The following is a 16,254-nucleotide window of genomic DNA, read 5'->3' as shown; positions in this document are numbered from 1 at the left end:
ATATCACGATCTGCGCACGGTGTTCAGTCGGTCCAGGGCCACCTCTCTTCCTCCACACCGGTCGTATGATTGTAGTATTGATCTCCTTCCGGGAACCACCCCCCCCCGGGGTAGACTATACTCTCTGTCGGCTCCCGAACGTAAGGCTCTCGAAGATTATTTGTCTGTAGCTCTTGACGCCGGTACCATAGTCCCCTCCTCCTCTCCCGCCGGAGCGGGGTTTTTTTTTGTCAAGAAGAAGGACGGGTCTCTGCGCCCCTGCATAGATTATCGAGGGCTGAATGACATAACAGTGAAGAATCGTTATCCGCTTCCTCTTATGTCTTCAGCCTTCGAGATCCTGCAGGGAGCCAGGTTTTTCACTAAGTTGGACCTTCGTAACGCTTACCATCTCGTGCGCATCAGGGAGGGGGACGAGTGGAAGACGGCGTTTAACACTCCGTTAGGGCACTTTGAATACCGGGTTCTTCCTTTCGGCCTCGCTAACGCTCCAGCTGTCTTTCAGGCATTAGTCAATGATGTCCTGAGAGACATGCTGAACATCTTTGTTTTCGTTTACCTTGACGATATCCTGATTTTTTCACCGTCACTCCAGATTCATGTTCAGCACGTTCGACGTGTCCTCCAGCGCCTTTTAGAGAATTGTCTTTTTGTGAAGGCTGAGAAGTGCACTTTTCATGCCTCCTCCGTCACATTTCTCGGTTCTGTTATTTCCGCTGAAGGCATTAAGATGGATCCCGCTAAGGTCCAAGCTGTCATTGATTGGCCCGTCCCTAAGTCACGCGTCGAGCTGCAGCGCTTTCTCGGCTTCGCGAACTTCTATCGTCGTTTCATCCGTAATTTCGGTCAGGTGGCAGCTCCTCTCACAGCCCTTACTTCTGTCAAGACGTGCTTTAAGTGGTCCGTTTCCGCCCAGGGAGCTTTTGATCTCCTCAAGAATCGTTTTACATCCGCTCCTATCCTTGTTACACCTGACGTCTCTAGACAGTTCGTTGTCGAGGTTGACGCGTCAGAGGTGGGAGTGGGAGCCATCCTTTCTCAGCGCTCCCTCTCTGACGACAAGGTCCACCCATGCGCGTATTTTTCTCATCGCCTGTCGCCGTCGGAACGTAACTATGATGTGGGTAACCGCGAACTGCTCGCCATCCGGTTAGCCCTAGGCGAATGGCGACAGTGGTTGGAGGGGGCGACCGTTCCTTTTGTCGTTTGGACTGACCATAGGAACCTTGAGTACATCCGTTCTGCCAAACGACTTAATGCGCGTCAGGCGCGTTGGGCGCTGTTTTTCGCTCGTTTCGAGTTCGTGATTTCTTATCGTCCGGGCTCTAAGAACACCAAGCCTGATGCTTTGTCTCGTCTCTTCAGTTCTTCAGTAGCCTCCACTGACCCCGAGGGGATTCTCCCTGAGGGGCGTGTTGTCGGGTTGACTGTCTGGGGAATTGAGAGGCAGGTAAAGCAAGCACTCACTCAAACTCCGTCGCCGCGCGCTTGTCCTAGGAACCTTCTTTTCGTTCCCGTTCCTACTCGTCTGGCCGTTCTTCAGTGGGCTCACTCTGCCAAGTTAGCCGGCCACCCTGGCGTTCGGGGTACGCTTGCTTCCATTCGCCAGCGTTTCTGGTGGCCCACCCGGGAGCATGACACGCGTCGTTTCGTGGCTGCTTGTTCGGTCTGCGCGCAGACTAAGTCCGGTAACTCTCCTCCTGCCGGCCGTCTCAGGCCGCTTCCTATTCCCTCTCGACCGTGGTCTCACATCGCCTTAGATTTTGTCACCGGACTGCCTTCGTCAGCGGGGAAGACTGTTATTCTTACGGTTGTCGATAGGTTCTCTAAGGCGGCTCATTTCATTCCCCTTGCTAAGCTTCCTTCTGCTAAAGAGACGGCACAAATCATCATCGAGAATGTTTTCAGAATTCATGGCCTTCCGTCAGACGTCGTTTCGGACAGAGGTCCGCAATTCACGTCTCAATTTTGGAGGGAGTTTTGCCGTTTGATTGGGGCTTCCGTCAGTCTCTCTTCCGGCTTTCACCCCCAGTCTAACGGTCAAGCAGAACGGGCCAATCAGACTATTGGTCGCATCTTACGCAGTCTTTCTTTTCGCAACCCTGCGTCTTGGTCAGAACAGCTCCCCTGGGCAGAATACGCCCACAACTCGCTTCCTTCGTCTGCGACCGGGCTATCTCCTTTTCAGAGTAGCCTCGGGTACCAGCCTCCGTTGTTCTCATCTCAGTTCGCCGAGTCCAGCGTCCCCTCCGCTCAGGCTTTTGTCCAACGTTGCGAGCGCACCTGGAAGAGGGTCAGGTCTGCACTTTGCCGTTATAGGGCGCAGACTGTGAGAGCTGCTAATAAGCGTAGAACTAAGAGCCCTAGATATTGTCGCGGTCAGAGAGTTTGGCTCTCCACTCAGAACCTTCCCCTTAAGACGGCTTCTCGCAAGTTGACCCCGCGGTTCATTGGTCCATTCCGTATCTCTCAGGTCATTAATCCTGTCGCAGTGCGACTTCTTCTTCCGCGATATCTTCGTCGCGTCCACCCGGTCTTCCATGTCTCCTGTGTTAAGCCCGTTCTTCGCGCCCCCGCTCGTCTTCCCCCCCCCCCCCCCCATCCTTGTCGAGGGCGCACCTATCTACAGGGTCCGTAAGATCTTGGACATGCGTCCTCGGGGCCGTGGTCATCAGTACCTAGTTGACTGGGAGGGGTACGGTCCTGAGGAGAGGAGTTGGGTTCCCTCTCGGGACGTGCTGGACCGTGCGCTGATTGATGATTTCCTCCGTTGCCGCCAGGTTTCCTCCTCGAGTGCGCCAGGAGGCGCTCGGTGAGTGGGGGGGTACTGTCATGTACTGTCATGTTGTCTTGTCTCTGTCCTTTCCCTTCACCCTGTCTCCCTCTGCTGGTCGTGTTAGGTTACCTTTTCTCCCCCGCTTTCCCCCAGCTGTCCCTTGTCTCCTCTAACTACCCATTCACCCCGTTCCCCACCTGTTCCCTTTTTCCCTCTGATTAGGTCCCTATATCTCTCTCTGTTTCTGCTCCTGTCCTTGTCGGATTCATGTTTGTTTGTGTCATTCATGCCTGAACCAGACTGTCGTCATGTTTGCTGTAACCTTGTCCTGTCCTGTCGGAATCTGCCGGTCCATCTGAGCCTACCTATGTTTGGTAATTAAAGAAGCTCTGTTTAAGTTGATTCGCTTTTGGGTCCTCATTCACGCACCGTAACAGAGAAGGAGAGATGGACTGGAGGTGGACCTGAGATGACATATCATCAGCCAGGGGAGTTTGGGGGTTTCGCTTCGGAACACAAGAGAAACTTCTGTTGGGTTTCTTTTAAGACGATAAATGCACAGATACACACACACACACGCAGATGAACATGCTCTTGGGCAGACGTGCGCTTATACACACGCAGACACACACACACGCACACCCAGCCTACCTTCTCGTAGAAGCGTAGCTCGTAGTCCAGGATGATTCCGTTGGGCTGTTCAGGCTGTGGCCATGACAATGTGAAGCTCTTCATGGTGGAGCTCACCTGGTGCATGATGGGTACGATGGAGGGGGCTGAAAACAGGAAACAGGAAGTGAGACTGAGATGAACAAAATTGCCTCTGCGCCTTGTAATAGCCTGAACGATGCAAGAAAGTAGCATTGAAAGCTACTAAAAACACAATGTAACACATTCAAAATTTGCAGACACAAGTCATGCCGGTAAGAATCACCAGTCAGAGCTGTCGTGGAGCAGCTAGCACATCTTTTAAAACATCCTCACTCTTCAAGGTACCCATTCCTCTCACTCTGTGTCCGTCTCCAACACAACAAGTCTTTAGTCTGCGCTGGGTCTGAATAAAATCACTACCTAATGAGGCAGAAAGACCTAGAAACTGCCCATTGGAAGAAAACTCCATCCTATCTCTTTGTGATGCTTTCGGCCTGGGTGCACAGTGTGGGCCTATTCTCCTCTGCTCTCCCACTCTGCTCTTCCACCCTGCTCACCCACTCTGCTCTCTCTTCCATTCAGACACAGCACACCTGAGCACACACATATGGGCTGTGAATTAACCCAACACCCCTGCAATTTCCAGCTCATTCCCTCGCTTTTGTCCTCCGCGCTATCATCCCTCTATCATCGTTCCTCGTTCCTGTCTTCCTGGGCTGGCAATGGGTGGGTGGAGGCGGAGACGGCGAGCGGCAAAGGCCAGCATTTAGCAGTGATTGACCGGGAATAATACATTACCCCCCAGTATATGGGAAGGGAATCTCTTTTTACTCATCTTTTACAGTATCCATTCCAGAGATGTGGAAGTCTGGGAGATGGAGGCTCATGTATTATGACCCTAAGAAATACTGATAGAAACACACACAGATATGTCTACATGCACTTACTTTTGTTGAAAACCACCCACACTACTTTGCGCATTCTACCACCCACACTACTCCCCCTGCCTCCCATACACATAAACAGATGCAGACTTTCCTAAAACACACCGGACTTCCTTCACATTTCAGCTCCCAAAATCCCCAAGTAACCCCCAGACACTCACCGCCACCCCACCTGCCTCCCTCTATCGTTCCAGCCCACGCACTCTCATCCTATCCAGGCCTCACCTCGGTGTGGCTAAGCCTCCTCGCTCCTCTCTGGCTGCCTAACGCTCCAGTGCACAGAGCTCTGCTGGGCCGCATTATCAATTACCGGCCCTGGCAGCCCCAGAAGGCCCCAATGCTGCTGCTGCCTTCCCTGCCTTCTGAGCTTACAGTAGAAAGGGGGTAGCGGAGGGGAGTGCGTGTTCCAGAACAGACTAAGGTTGAGTCCAAAATTCCCTACATGCACTACTGTTGACCACGGCCCAAAGGCTCTGGTAGAAAGTAGTACATTCTATAGGGAATAGTGTGCCATTTGAGACCCAGACTGTATCTAGCCAGACAGTTATATTAAGACCAGGCAGGCATTTGGGATTCTACATGGTTTCACATCACGTCTCAATGATTGCCTAAAAGTCCCAATTAAATAATAGTGGCACTTCTGCAAGTCATGGATAAAACATTTGCCAAGTCCTCGTTTCTAAAGGCCTGTGTGTGGGTATGTGTTTGTGAACGCAGATGTGTGTTAGTGCCCTGTATGTAATGAGCCTGTGTTTCTATCAGCACTGCTGCGTCTGTACCTGGCTGGAGGTCAAGGGTCAGGCCTGCTGAAGCCATGCCGTCCCCACCGTTACCAGGGGACACCAGCACTGACAGTGATTGGTGGCTGTGCCCTGCACTTCTCTCGTCCCCCCATCACTCCCCCTTCCCTCTCTCCTCTGTTCCACTTTTATCTGGCCCAACTGGCTGTCCCCAGCTTTTAATGCAGCACTCGGCTTAGCATTAATCAATGTCAAGCCTCTCAGTGCTGCTAGCAAGAGAGAGAGAGAGAGAGAGAGAGAGCGAGAGAGAGAGAGAGAGATAGGTTTTTTTTATCTGCAAACTGCTACTCTAACACAAGACCATCACATTACACATCTTACGACTCTATACCTACACACTATAGCACAGAGCCATTACACATCTTATGACTCTATACCTACACACTATAGCACAGAGCCATTACACATCTTACGACTCTATACCTACACACTATAGCACAGAGACATTACACATCTTTTACAAAAGGGAACGAAAGCTCATTCATTTTCACCAAACCCCCAGAACATAACTTGAATAGTTTTGGGTGACCTCTTCCCATTCTCCCTCTGCATCAACTCCCTCATTGTGATTTTCCCGGGATAAGCTTAATACATTTCACATTCCGCGATCCAAATTCCACAGGGCTTTCATCCCTCAATTCTCAGCTGGACACTCCTGATGTGCTTGACTGATTCCCAGTTTGACGATTGGTTGGAAAAGTCCTGATAGGCCGATTTCATCACATAGAACAATCTAATTCCGTGTTTTTCCGTTAAGACTTAGACAGCACCACAGCTCCAGGCTCTCACAGTCTCTCGCTCTCCCTCTCTCACCCTCCTAGGCATGCTGGTTAACCACTGCCTCCCCATTAGCAATAGCTCAGAGGGGCTGCTCTGTCGTGACTACATGGTAATGGACTCCTCTCACAGATCATAGGGATGTGGCAGTTCTGCTTTGCTCTGTGCTGTTCTGATCTGCTCTGATCTTTTCTGTTCTGTTCTGTTCTATTCTGCCCTGTCCCTTTCGGTGTTCTGTTTCTATGAGTTTCTTTCAGGGAACCAATCAACCATTTTTTTTTTAATCACTCCAGTGTTGCCATTGGTGACATCACTGTTGAAATGTACTGTAGATGTGACTTCTTGGTGCCTTTTTGAAAGCGCCAAGTCCTGGAATTTCTAGAGTTACCTAGAGCATGGGATTGTCTTTAAGTGTGGTGGGTTTGCTTCGAACCTTCTCACAATCACATATTTTACTGTGGCCAGAGGAGAGATTTAGTGGCAAAGACTGAAAGTAACTAAGAAAGGCAACTAGTCTTTTGGTTTACGCGATTCATCTTTCTCTGTTGTACTTCAGACACTAGATGAAGACATTTTAAGGTTTGAGGAGTTCAGTAGCATTCAGAGCCATTCTCCTCCGATCGCCTGCAGCTAGCTGCCGGTTTCTGGATTCAAGGGACAAGCTACAACATTTATGATAAACAGGCATTAAATGAAGCAGAATGACAACCTGAGCCAGCACTCAAGAGGATGATGAAATTGTTGGACAACCAGCTCCTCTCTGCCCTCTTATAGTCAGTCAAGTTCTGTGAATTGAGGCAGTGAGAAAAGCAACAACCCATGTAAAAAATTATTAAGAAAGTATATAGACAGACAGACAGAAAGAAAGAAAGAAAGAAAGAAAGAAAGAAAGAAAGGCTGGATGGATGGATTAAATAACCAATGGACGTACTAATAATTGAATGAAGAAATGAAGAATCTATTCAATACATACAAGGGATAATGCATTTTCATTTGTCTTTTTTACAGTAACCTATGATTGTGTCTTCATCTGTTCCTACTCTAAACCAACCCATGTACACCAACAACACATGGAAATACTTAAGGCATTCAAAGCTCGTAAACACAAAACATAATGAGTAGGGATCCAAACATGCCTCACATCCCTCTGGTTTTAGTAATGTCAAAGGCTCAAATCCCTTTGGTATGTTTTGGTTGTTTGGATTTGGCTTCGACTACTTCCATCTCTTTGTATCTAGAATCCCGCTAAAGCCGCAGACTGTTTTCATGAAGTTGGGGTTTCGCCGGTTTCCACATGCCCAAAGAAGGCTGCAAGATGGAATAGATGGAGATGTTTGGATTTTGGGATGATTTCTAAAAACAGTTGCAGAGGAGTAGAATGGAATGGGAGGAGGAGTGTTAAGACAAGAGGGATTCTCAGGTTGGTGACTGGTTTGGCAGTTGGCACAGAATCTAGAGGTGCGTTCAACAAGGGAAATAGCTTGCGAACTTTGGCTCACATGAGCTAACACATTAATCATTTGTGTGTTAGCCGCTACCGTTCACTAACACTAGCTGAAAGTCTGAGAACGTAAGTGTCTGTTTCAGATTTAAACTGCGGCTAAAATAATCAAGTGGCCATGTAGACATTCTACTATATTGAGTAGGAAGTAATTTTCATTTGGAATATTGTCGCTAAAAAGGGACCGTAACCCTTACAAAAACGAAATGTTTGATGTTTCACCGTAACATTTTGGAATGTTCATTGAAATCGTTCAACTGAAATTCTTACTCTGGCAACATGCTCGCCGCAAACAAAAGCCTTTTTGAACTCGCCTCAGGTCACAGAGTTGTGTAAGCCAGGAGAAAAAGAGAGGCAGTGAAAAGCAGTGAAAGAGGGAAGAAAAGTCCCTCTCTGAGAGGTGTCATTCAGCTGTTCATGGGTTAAGTGTCCTGGATGGAGGGATGGAGGGTTGGCGGGAGAGAAAGATGCTGTTGAGGACATTGTGTTACCTCATTTCCTACATTTTCTGGAGGTTTTTAAACATGGTCTGGTTCTTGACTGTAATGACCCTAGTATGCATTAACCTACCTTAATGGACGTTTAACATTTACCACACAACCCTCAGGTCTGCACACGGTGTGCTCCTAAGTGAATTAAAGCATAATGTTCCCAAAAAAAGACATCAAATGGGAGATGGCAGCTTTTGACTATACAGAGATCAAGATGACCAAACCAGGGCTGTAGAGAGAGGCTAGTAAATAACCTGAGAAGTGTTTGTGTGTGTCCAGTTTAGTGCAGGCTGTGAATCAGAGTATTGATCAGACTTTCATCCCAGACACACACAGGGACCTAGGACAGTTTAATGACCTCTGCACTGATTCACACAGGAATCATCTCTGCATCTCACGGACTGTCCTCCTCTCCTCTACCAATCGCTCCCCCTATATCCTTCTTTCGTCTAACTCTCTCTCCGTCTCTCCTCGACACATCTCTTCTCCAACTCTCTAACACTTACGTTGCCCCACTCGCTCTCGTCTTCCGCCCTACCGCTCCTCAATTTCTCCGTCCGTCTTCCAATCTTCCGTAGAAAATACAAGTTTCAAGTTTTAATGTCACAAGCACAGTGAAATGCGTTTCTTGCCAACTCAAAACCCAACAATTCCATAATCAATAACAATGTAATACTAGGGAAAATAACATGAGAAATAAGAAGAAATATGAAGAACACGGTAAGTAAGCATACTATATACAGGGTCAGTTAAAATAGCATATTTACAATGTGCAGAGATACTGGAGTGACAGAGGTACAGTAGATACAGTATGTACAGGGGTGAGGTGACTAGGCCACGGGATACAAAATAAACAGAGTAGCAGCACCTTGTATGTGAGTGGGTGTGCGTGTGTGTAGAGTCAGTATATATGTACAGTAGCAGTCAAATGTTGGGACACACCTCTCTATTTTGACTATTTTCTACATTGTCGAATAATAGTGAAGACATCAACACTTTGAAATAACAGTAACCAAAAAGTGTTCTTCAAAGATTCTTCAAAGTAGCCCCCCTTTGCCTTGATGACAGCTTTGCGCACTCTTGGCATTCTCCCAAACAGCTTCATGAGGTAGTCACCTGGAATGCATTTCAATTAACAGGTGTGCCTTGTTAAAATGTCATTTGTGGAATTTCTTTCCTTCTAAATGCATTTGAGCCAAACAGTTGTGTTGTGACAAGGTAGGGGTGAAAAACAGAAGATAGCCATATTTGGTAAAATACCAATTCCATATTATGTCAGGAACAGCTCAAATAAGCAAAGAGAAATGACAGTCCATCATTACTTTAAGACATGTAGGTCAGTCAATCTGGAAAATTTCAAGAACTTTGAAAGTTTCTTCAAGTGCAGTCGCTAAAACCATCAAGCGCTATGATGAAACTGGCTCTCATGAGGACCGCCACAGGAAAGGAAGACCCAGAGTTACCTCTGCTGCAGAGGATAAGTTCAATAGAGTTAACTGCACCTCAGATTGCAGCCCAAATAAATGCTTCACAGAGTTCAAGTAACAGACACATCTCAACATCAACTGTTCAGCAGAGACTGCGTGAATCAGGCATTCATGGACGAATTGCTGCAAAGAAACCACTACTAAAGGACACCAATAATAAGAAGAGACTTGCTTGGGCCAAGAAACACGATCAATGGACATTAGACCAGTTGAAATCTGTCCTTTTGTCTGATGAGTCCAAATTTGAGATGTTTGGTTTCAACTGATATGTCTTTGTGAGACGCAGAGTAGGTGAACAGATGATCTCTGCATGTGTGGTTCCCACCGTGAAGCATGGAGGAGGAGGTGTGATGGTGTGGGGGTGTTTTGCTGGTGACACTGTCTGTGATTTATTTAGAATTCAAGGCACACTTAACAAGCATGGCTACCACAGCATTCTGCAGCGATACGCCATCCTACCTGGTTTGCGCTTAGTGGGACTATAATTTGTTTTTCCACCCGACAATGACCCAAAACACACCTCCTGGCTGTGTAAGGGCTATTTGACCAAGAAGGAGAGTAATGGAGTGCTGCATCAGATGACCTGGCCACCACAATCACCCGACCTTAAACCAATTGAGATGGTTTGGGATGAGTTGGACCGCAGAGTGAAGGAAATGCTCAGCATATGTGGGAACTCCTTCAAGACTGTTGGAAAAGCAAGGTGAAGCTGGTTGAGAGAATGCCGAAAAAGGATGTCTTTACTGTTATTCTACAATGTAGAAAATAGTGAAAAATAAAGAAAAACCCTTGAATGAGTAGGTGTGTCCAAACATTTGACTGGTACTGTATATTATGTGTGAGTGAGCAGATGGAGTGTGTGTATGAGTATGTAGGGCCCTGTGAGTGTGCATAGAGACAAAAATAAAAAATAAAACAGTCAATGAGGATACAAGGTTAACTCAGATAGTACATGCAGCTATTTTGTTGCTTGGGTATAGAAGATGTTCAAGAGACTGTTGGTGCCAGACTTGATGCACTGGTATCGTTTGCCATGTGGAAGCAGAGAGAATATTCTTTGGCTTGGGTGGTTGGAGTCTTTAACGATTTTCTGGGCCTTCCTTACCACACCTCCTGATATACAGTAGATGGTGCTATTGACATACCAGGCAGTGATGCAGCCTGTCAAAATGCTCTCAATGGCACAGCTGTAGAACTTTTTGAGGATTTGAGGGCCCACAAACTTTTTCAACCTCCTGAGGGAGAAGATGTGCTGTTTGGACCATTTTTGTTCTTTAGTGATTTGGACACCAAGGAACTTGAAGCTCTCGACCTGCTCCACAGCGTCCCTGTCGATGTGGATGGGGGAGTGCTCGCAGGTCGAGAGCTTCAAGTTACATGGTGTCTCCCTGTTTCCTGTAGTCCACGATCAGCTCCGTGGTCTTACTGACGTTGAGGGAGAGGTTGTTGTTCTGGCACCACACTGCCAGGTCACTGACCACCTCCCTTTAAGCTGACTCATCAGTACCGGTAATCAGGCCTACCATGATGTGTCATCAGCAAACTTGATGATGGTGTTGGAGTCGTGCGTGGCCATGCAGTCATGGGTGAACAGGGAGTAGAGGAGGGTACTAAGCACACACCCCTGTGGGGCCCCTGTGTTGAGGGTCTGTGTGGAGAAGTTGATGTTACCTACCCTCACCACCTGGGGTTGGCCCATCAGGAAGTCCAGGATCCAGTTGCAGAGGAAGGTGTACAGACCCAGTCCGAAGCTTGGTGACGAGGTTGGAGTGGACAATGGTGTTGAACGCTAAGCTGTAGTCAATGAACAGCATTCTCACATAGGTATTCCTCTTATCTAGGTAGATGAGGGCAGTGTGCAGAGCAATTGAGATTGCTTCATCTATGGATCTGTTGGGGTGGTATGCAAATTGAATATGCCTGACAGCATGCTCTGAGAACGCGCCCTGGAATACCGTTGGGCCCCGCGGCCTTGCAGGTGTTGACCTGATTAAATACTTTTTTTTCATGTCGGCCTCTGAGAGTGAGGTCACCAAATAATCCGGGTCAGTGACGGCCCTCACACCTGGCACGATGTTGTTGTTGTCTAAACGTGCATTAAATGCATTTAAGTTTGTCTGGTGGAGAGGCATCGTTAGGCAGATCACGGTTGGGTCTTCCTTTGTAATGGACTGTAACCCCTGCCACATATGGCGGGCGTCAGAGCCTGTGTAGTATGATTCCACCTTATTCCTATATTGTCCTATTGCTCATTTGATGACTCTGCGGATGTCATAGCAGGACTTATTGCTGTCCTCGACCGTAGCCTCAGGGTTGTCTACGATTGCTCTGTGTGTGGTATCCCTGTCCTTTAGTTTAGCTCCAACCTTGGTGTTAATCCAGGGATTTTGATTGGGGAAGCAGCGAACCCTCACCCTGGAGATAACATCGTCAATGTTATCGGCGGAGTCTCAAAACATATTCCAATCAGTGCTGGGAAAGCAGTCATGTAGCATAATATTTGATAATGAGTTTCTGCTTGTAAACAGAAAGAAATAATACGGAGTCGTAATCCGATTTACCGAATGGCGGACGAGGGAGATGGCCTTGTATGCTTGCTTATGGGTAGAATAACAATGGTGTAGGACTTTGTTGTCCCAGGTGGCGTTAGAGACGTGTTGATGGAAGTTGGGCATCATGTCCTAGTGACGCGGAATTAAAATTGCCGGCAACCAGAAAAGCAGCCTCTGGATGTAGGTTTTTCTGCTTGTTTATAGCCTTGTACAGTTCGTTAAGTGCCAGATTGTTATTTTTATTATCCTGACATGGAATGTATAGTCACGATAACAGTCACGATAACACGATAACAGCTGAAAACTCCATCGGGAGGTAGAAGGGTCTGCATTTGACCATCAGGTATTCCAAGACGGTGAGAACAGTGGGTTGACACTTCCACAGCGCTGGAGATGGTGTAGAGGTCAACCCCTCCCCCCTCGATTTCCAGACTCCGATGTCCTGTCCGCCCGGTGAATGGAGAATCCATCGAGTTGGATAGTCATGGGGGGTATCTTGTCCGAGAGCCATGTTTCAGAAAAGCAAAGGATATTGCAGTTTTGAGAGCCCAATGAGAACTTTGAGAGTCCAATGATAACTTTGAGAGGATTAACAGATTTCCAACACCTTTGTGTCCTTTTTAACTGTTTTTGGCATTCAGCCCAGCTTTCACATGGTAAGTGTGGCTAAGAATGACTTTCCCCAGACTCCCACTCTCAGACTGCCTTAACAAAGTTTTCTCCCCAAATTATCCTCAGATCCTTCGATCCATCTCATCACCAAAAGGTCATATCCACATCCATATGCTTCTTGCCTGTTATGAAACCAAGTCAGAAGCAGCAGCGCCGCAATTACCTAGCCACAAAGAGTCCCCTAGGGCTGGGCATGGGCAGAGCCAATTACAGCCAGTCACCTTTTTACCCAGAGCTGGGATCACACAATGCTTCCCAACATCTATCTGTCATGTAGGGCATATTTAGCCATTCAAACATGGGACAGTCAGAAGCCATTAGGCTACCCTAATAATCAGAGCTATTTACCTCGTAATTTCTCTTCTCTTCACTGTCAGCCACCACGACTTAAAGGACCATGAGCCAGAGGGAGAGAGTGTTCCCTTCTTCACTCTCTGATGTTATTTTCTTGGAGGTTGTTGCGATTAAACACTGTAGTTTTGATTCCAGAAACGGGGAATGGGGAGGTTGTATAGTTTGAGAATGTTTAGTAGGTAAAAAAATATATACATGTACAGTGCATTCGGAAAGTATTCAGAGACCTTGACTTTTTCCACATTTTGTTACGTTACAGCCTTATTCTAACATTTATTTTTATTTTTAAATTCTCCCCTCATCAATCTACACACAATACCCTATAATGACAAAGGTAAAAACAGGTTCTCAGACATTTTTGAAAATGTATTTAAAAGAAAAACTGAAATATCACATTTCCATAAGTATTCAGACCATTTACTCAGTACTTTGTTGAAGCACCTTTGATAGCGATTACAGACTTGAGTCTATTTGGGTATGACGCTACAAGCTTGGCACACCTGTATTTGGAGAGTTTCTCCAATTCTTCTCTGCAGATCCTCTTTCCCCCGATCTTGAATAGTCTCCCAGTCCCTGCCGCTGAACAAAAATCCCCACAGCATTATGCTGCCACCACCATGCTTCACCGTAGGGATGGTGCCAGGTTTCCTCCAGACGTGACGCTTGGCATTCAGGCCAAAGAGTTCAATCTTGGTTTCATCAGACCAGAGATGATGACCATTATTTTCATGGTCAGAGACCTTTAGGGGCCTTTTTGCTGTCGTGTGCCTTTTACTGATAAGTGGCTTCCATCTGGCCACTCTACCATAAAGGTCTGATTTGTGGAGTGCTGTAGAGATGCATGTCCTTCTGGAAGGTTTTCCCCACCTCCACAGATGAACTCTGGACCTCTGTCAGAGTGACCACTGGGTTCCTGGTCACCTCTCTGACCAAAGCACTGCTCCTCCGATTGTTCAGTTTGGCCGGGCGGTTTGGCTGGAGTCTTGGTGGTTCCAAACTTCTTCCATTTAAGAATGATGGAGGCCACTCTGTTCTTGGGGACCTTCAATGCTGCATGCATGTTTTGTACCCTTTCCCAGATCTGTGCCTCGACACAATCCAGTCTCGGAGCTCTACGGATAATTCCTTCAACCTCATGGCTTGGTTTTTGCTCTGACATGTACTGTTAACCGTGGGACCTCATATAATGGGACCTGATATAGACAGGTGTGTGCCTTTCCAAATCATGTCCAATCAATTTAATTTACCAGAGGTGGACTCCAATCAAGTTGTAGAAACATCTCAAGGATGATCAACGGGGTGGCAGCGTAGCCTAGTGGTTAGAGCTTTGGACTAGTAACCGAAAGTTTGCAAGATTGAATCCCCGAGCTGACAAGGTACAAATCTGTTGTTCTGCCCCTGAACAAGGCAATTAACCCACTGTTCCTAGGCCGTCATTGAAAATACGAATTTGTTCTTAACTGACTTGCCTAGTTACAGTGCCTTGCGAAAGTATTCGGCCCCCTTGAACTTTGCGACCTTTTGCCACATTTCAGGCTTCAAACATAAAGATATAAAACTGTATTTTTTTGTGAAGAATCAACAACAAGTGGGACACAATCATGAAGTGGAACAACATTTATTGGATATTTAAAACTTTTTTAACAAATCAAAAACTGAAAAATTGGGCGGGCAAAATTATGCAGCCCCTTTACTTTCAGTGCAGCAAACTCTCTCCAGAAGTTCAGTGAGGATCTCTGAATGATCCAATGTTGACCTAAATGACTAATGATGATAAATACAATCCACCTGTGTGTAATCAAGTCTCCGTATAAATGCACCTGCACTGTGATAGTCTCAGAGGTCCGTTAAAAGCGCAGAGAGCATCATGAAGAACAAGGAACACACCAGGCAGGTCCGAGATACTGTTGTGAAGAAGTTTAAAGCCGGATTTGGATACAAAAAGATTTCCCAAGCTTTAAACATCCCAAGGAGCACTGTGCAAGCGATAATATTGAAATGGAAGGAGTATCAGACCACTGCAAATCTACCAAGACCTGGCCGTCCCTCTAAACTTTCAGCTCATACAAGGAGAAGACTGATCAGAGATGCAGCCAAGAGGCCCATGATCACTCTGGATGAACTGCAGAGATCTACAGCTGAGGTGGGAGACTCTGTCCATAGGACAACAATCAGTCGTATATTGCACAAATCTGGCCTTTATGGAAGAGTGGCAAGAAGAAAGCCATTTCTTAAAGATATCCATAAAAAGTGTCGTTTAAAGTTTGCCACAAGCCACCTGGGAGACACACCAAACATGTGGAAGAAGGTGCTCTGGTCAGATGAAACCAAAATTGAACTTTTTGGCAACAATGCAAAACGTTATGTTTGGCGTAAAAGCAACACAGCTCATCACACTGAACACACCATCCCCACTGTCAAACATGGTGGTGGCAGCATCATGGTTTGGGCCTGCTTTTCTTCAGCAGGGACAGGGAAGATGGTTAAAATTGATGGGAAGATGGATGGAGCCAAATACAGGACCATTCTGGAAGAAAACCTGATGGAGTCTGCAAAAGACCTGAGACTGGGACGGAGATTTGTCTTCCAACAAGACAATGATCCAAAACATAAAGCAAAATCTACAATGGAATGGTTCAAAAATAAACATATCCAGGTGTTAGAATGGCCAAGTCAAAGTCCAGACCTGAATCCAATCGAGAATCTGTGGAAAGAACTGAAAACTGCTGTTCACAAATGCTCTCCATCCAACCTCACTGAGCTCGAGCTGTTTTGCAAGGAGGAATGTGAAAAAATGTCAGTCTCTCGATGTGCAAAACTGATAGAGATATACCCCAAGCGACTTACAGCTGTAATCGCAGCAAAAGGTGGCGCTACAAAGTATTAACTTAAGGGGGCTGAATAATTTTGCACGCCCAATTTTTCAGTTTTTGATTTGTTAAAAAAGTTTGAAATATCCAATAAATGTCGTTCCACTTCATGATTGTGTCCCACTTGTTGTTGATTCTTCACAAAAAAATACAGTTTTATATCTTTATGTTTGAAGCCTGAAATGTGGCAAAAGGTCGCAAAGTTCAAGGGGGCCAAATACTTTCGCAAGGCACTGTATATAAAGATAAAAAAATAAATAAAATTACAACAGGATGAACCTGAGCTCGAGTCTCATAGCAAAGGGTATGAATACTTATGTAAATAGGTATTTCAGTTTTTTATTAACAAAAATGTTTTCATTTTGTCATTATGGGATAT

At 46.4% G+C, this 16,254-nt stretch overlaps 1 protein-coding gene across 2 annotated transcripts in view; it reads right to left on the bottom strand.

Annotated features, from left to right (window-relative positions):
• The window catches only part of LOC110530233 (ephrin type-B receptor 1), a 314,785-nt gene that overhangs the window by 64,531 nt on the left and 234,000 nt on the right, over positions 1-16,254 (bottom strand). For both annotated transcript variants that reach the window (XM_036985803.1, XM_036985804.1), the window contains exon 6: positions 3,428-3,552. In XM_036985803.1, the coding sequence (XP_036841698.1) occupies positions 3,428-3,552 (125 nt within the window). The remainder of the gene's footprint in view (positions 1-3,427; positions 3,553-16,254) is intronic.

The sequence above is a fragment of the Oncorhynchus mykiss genome, chromosome 8 (assembly GCF_013265735.2).
Source record: "Oncorhynchus mykiss isolate Arlee chromosome 8, USDA_OmykA_1.1, whole genome shotgun sequence".
NCBI classification, from domain to species: Eukaryota; Metazoa; Chordata; class Actinopteri; order Salmoniformes; family Salmonidae; genus Oncorhynchus; species Oncorhynchus mykiss.
This window is presented reverse-complemented; position numbering and strand designations above follow the sequence as displayed.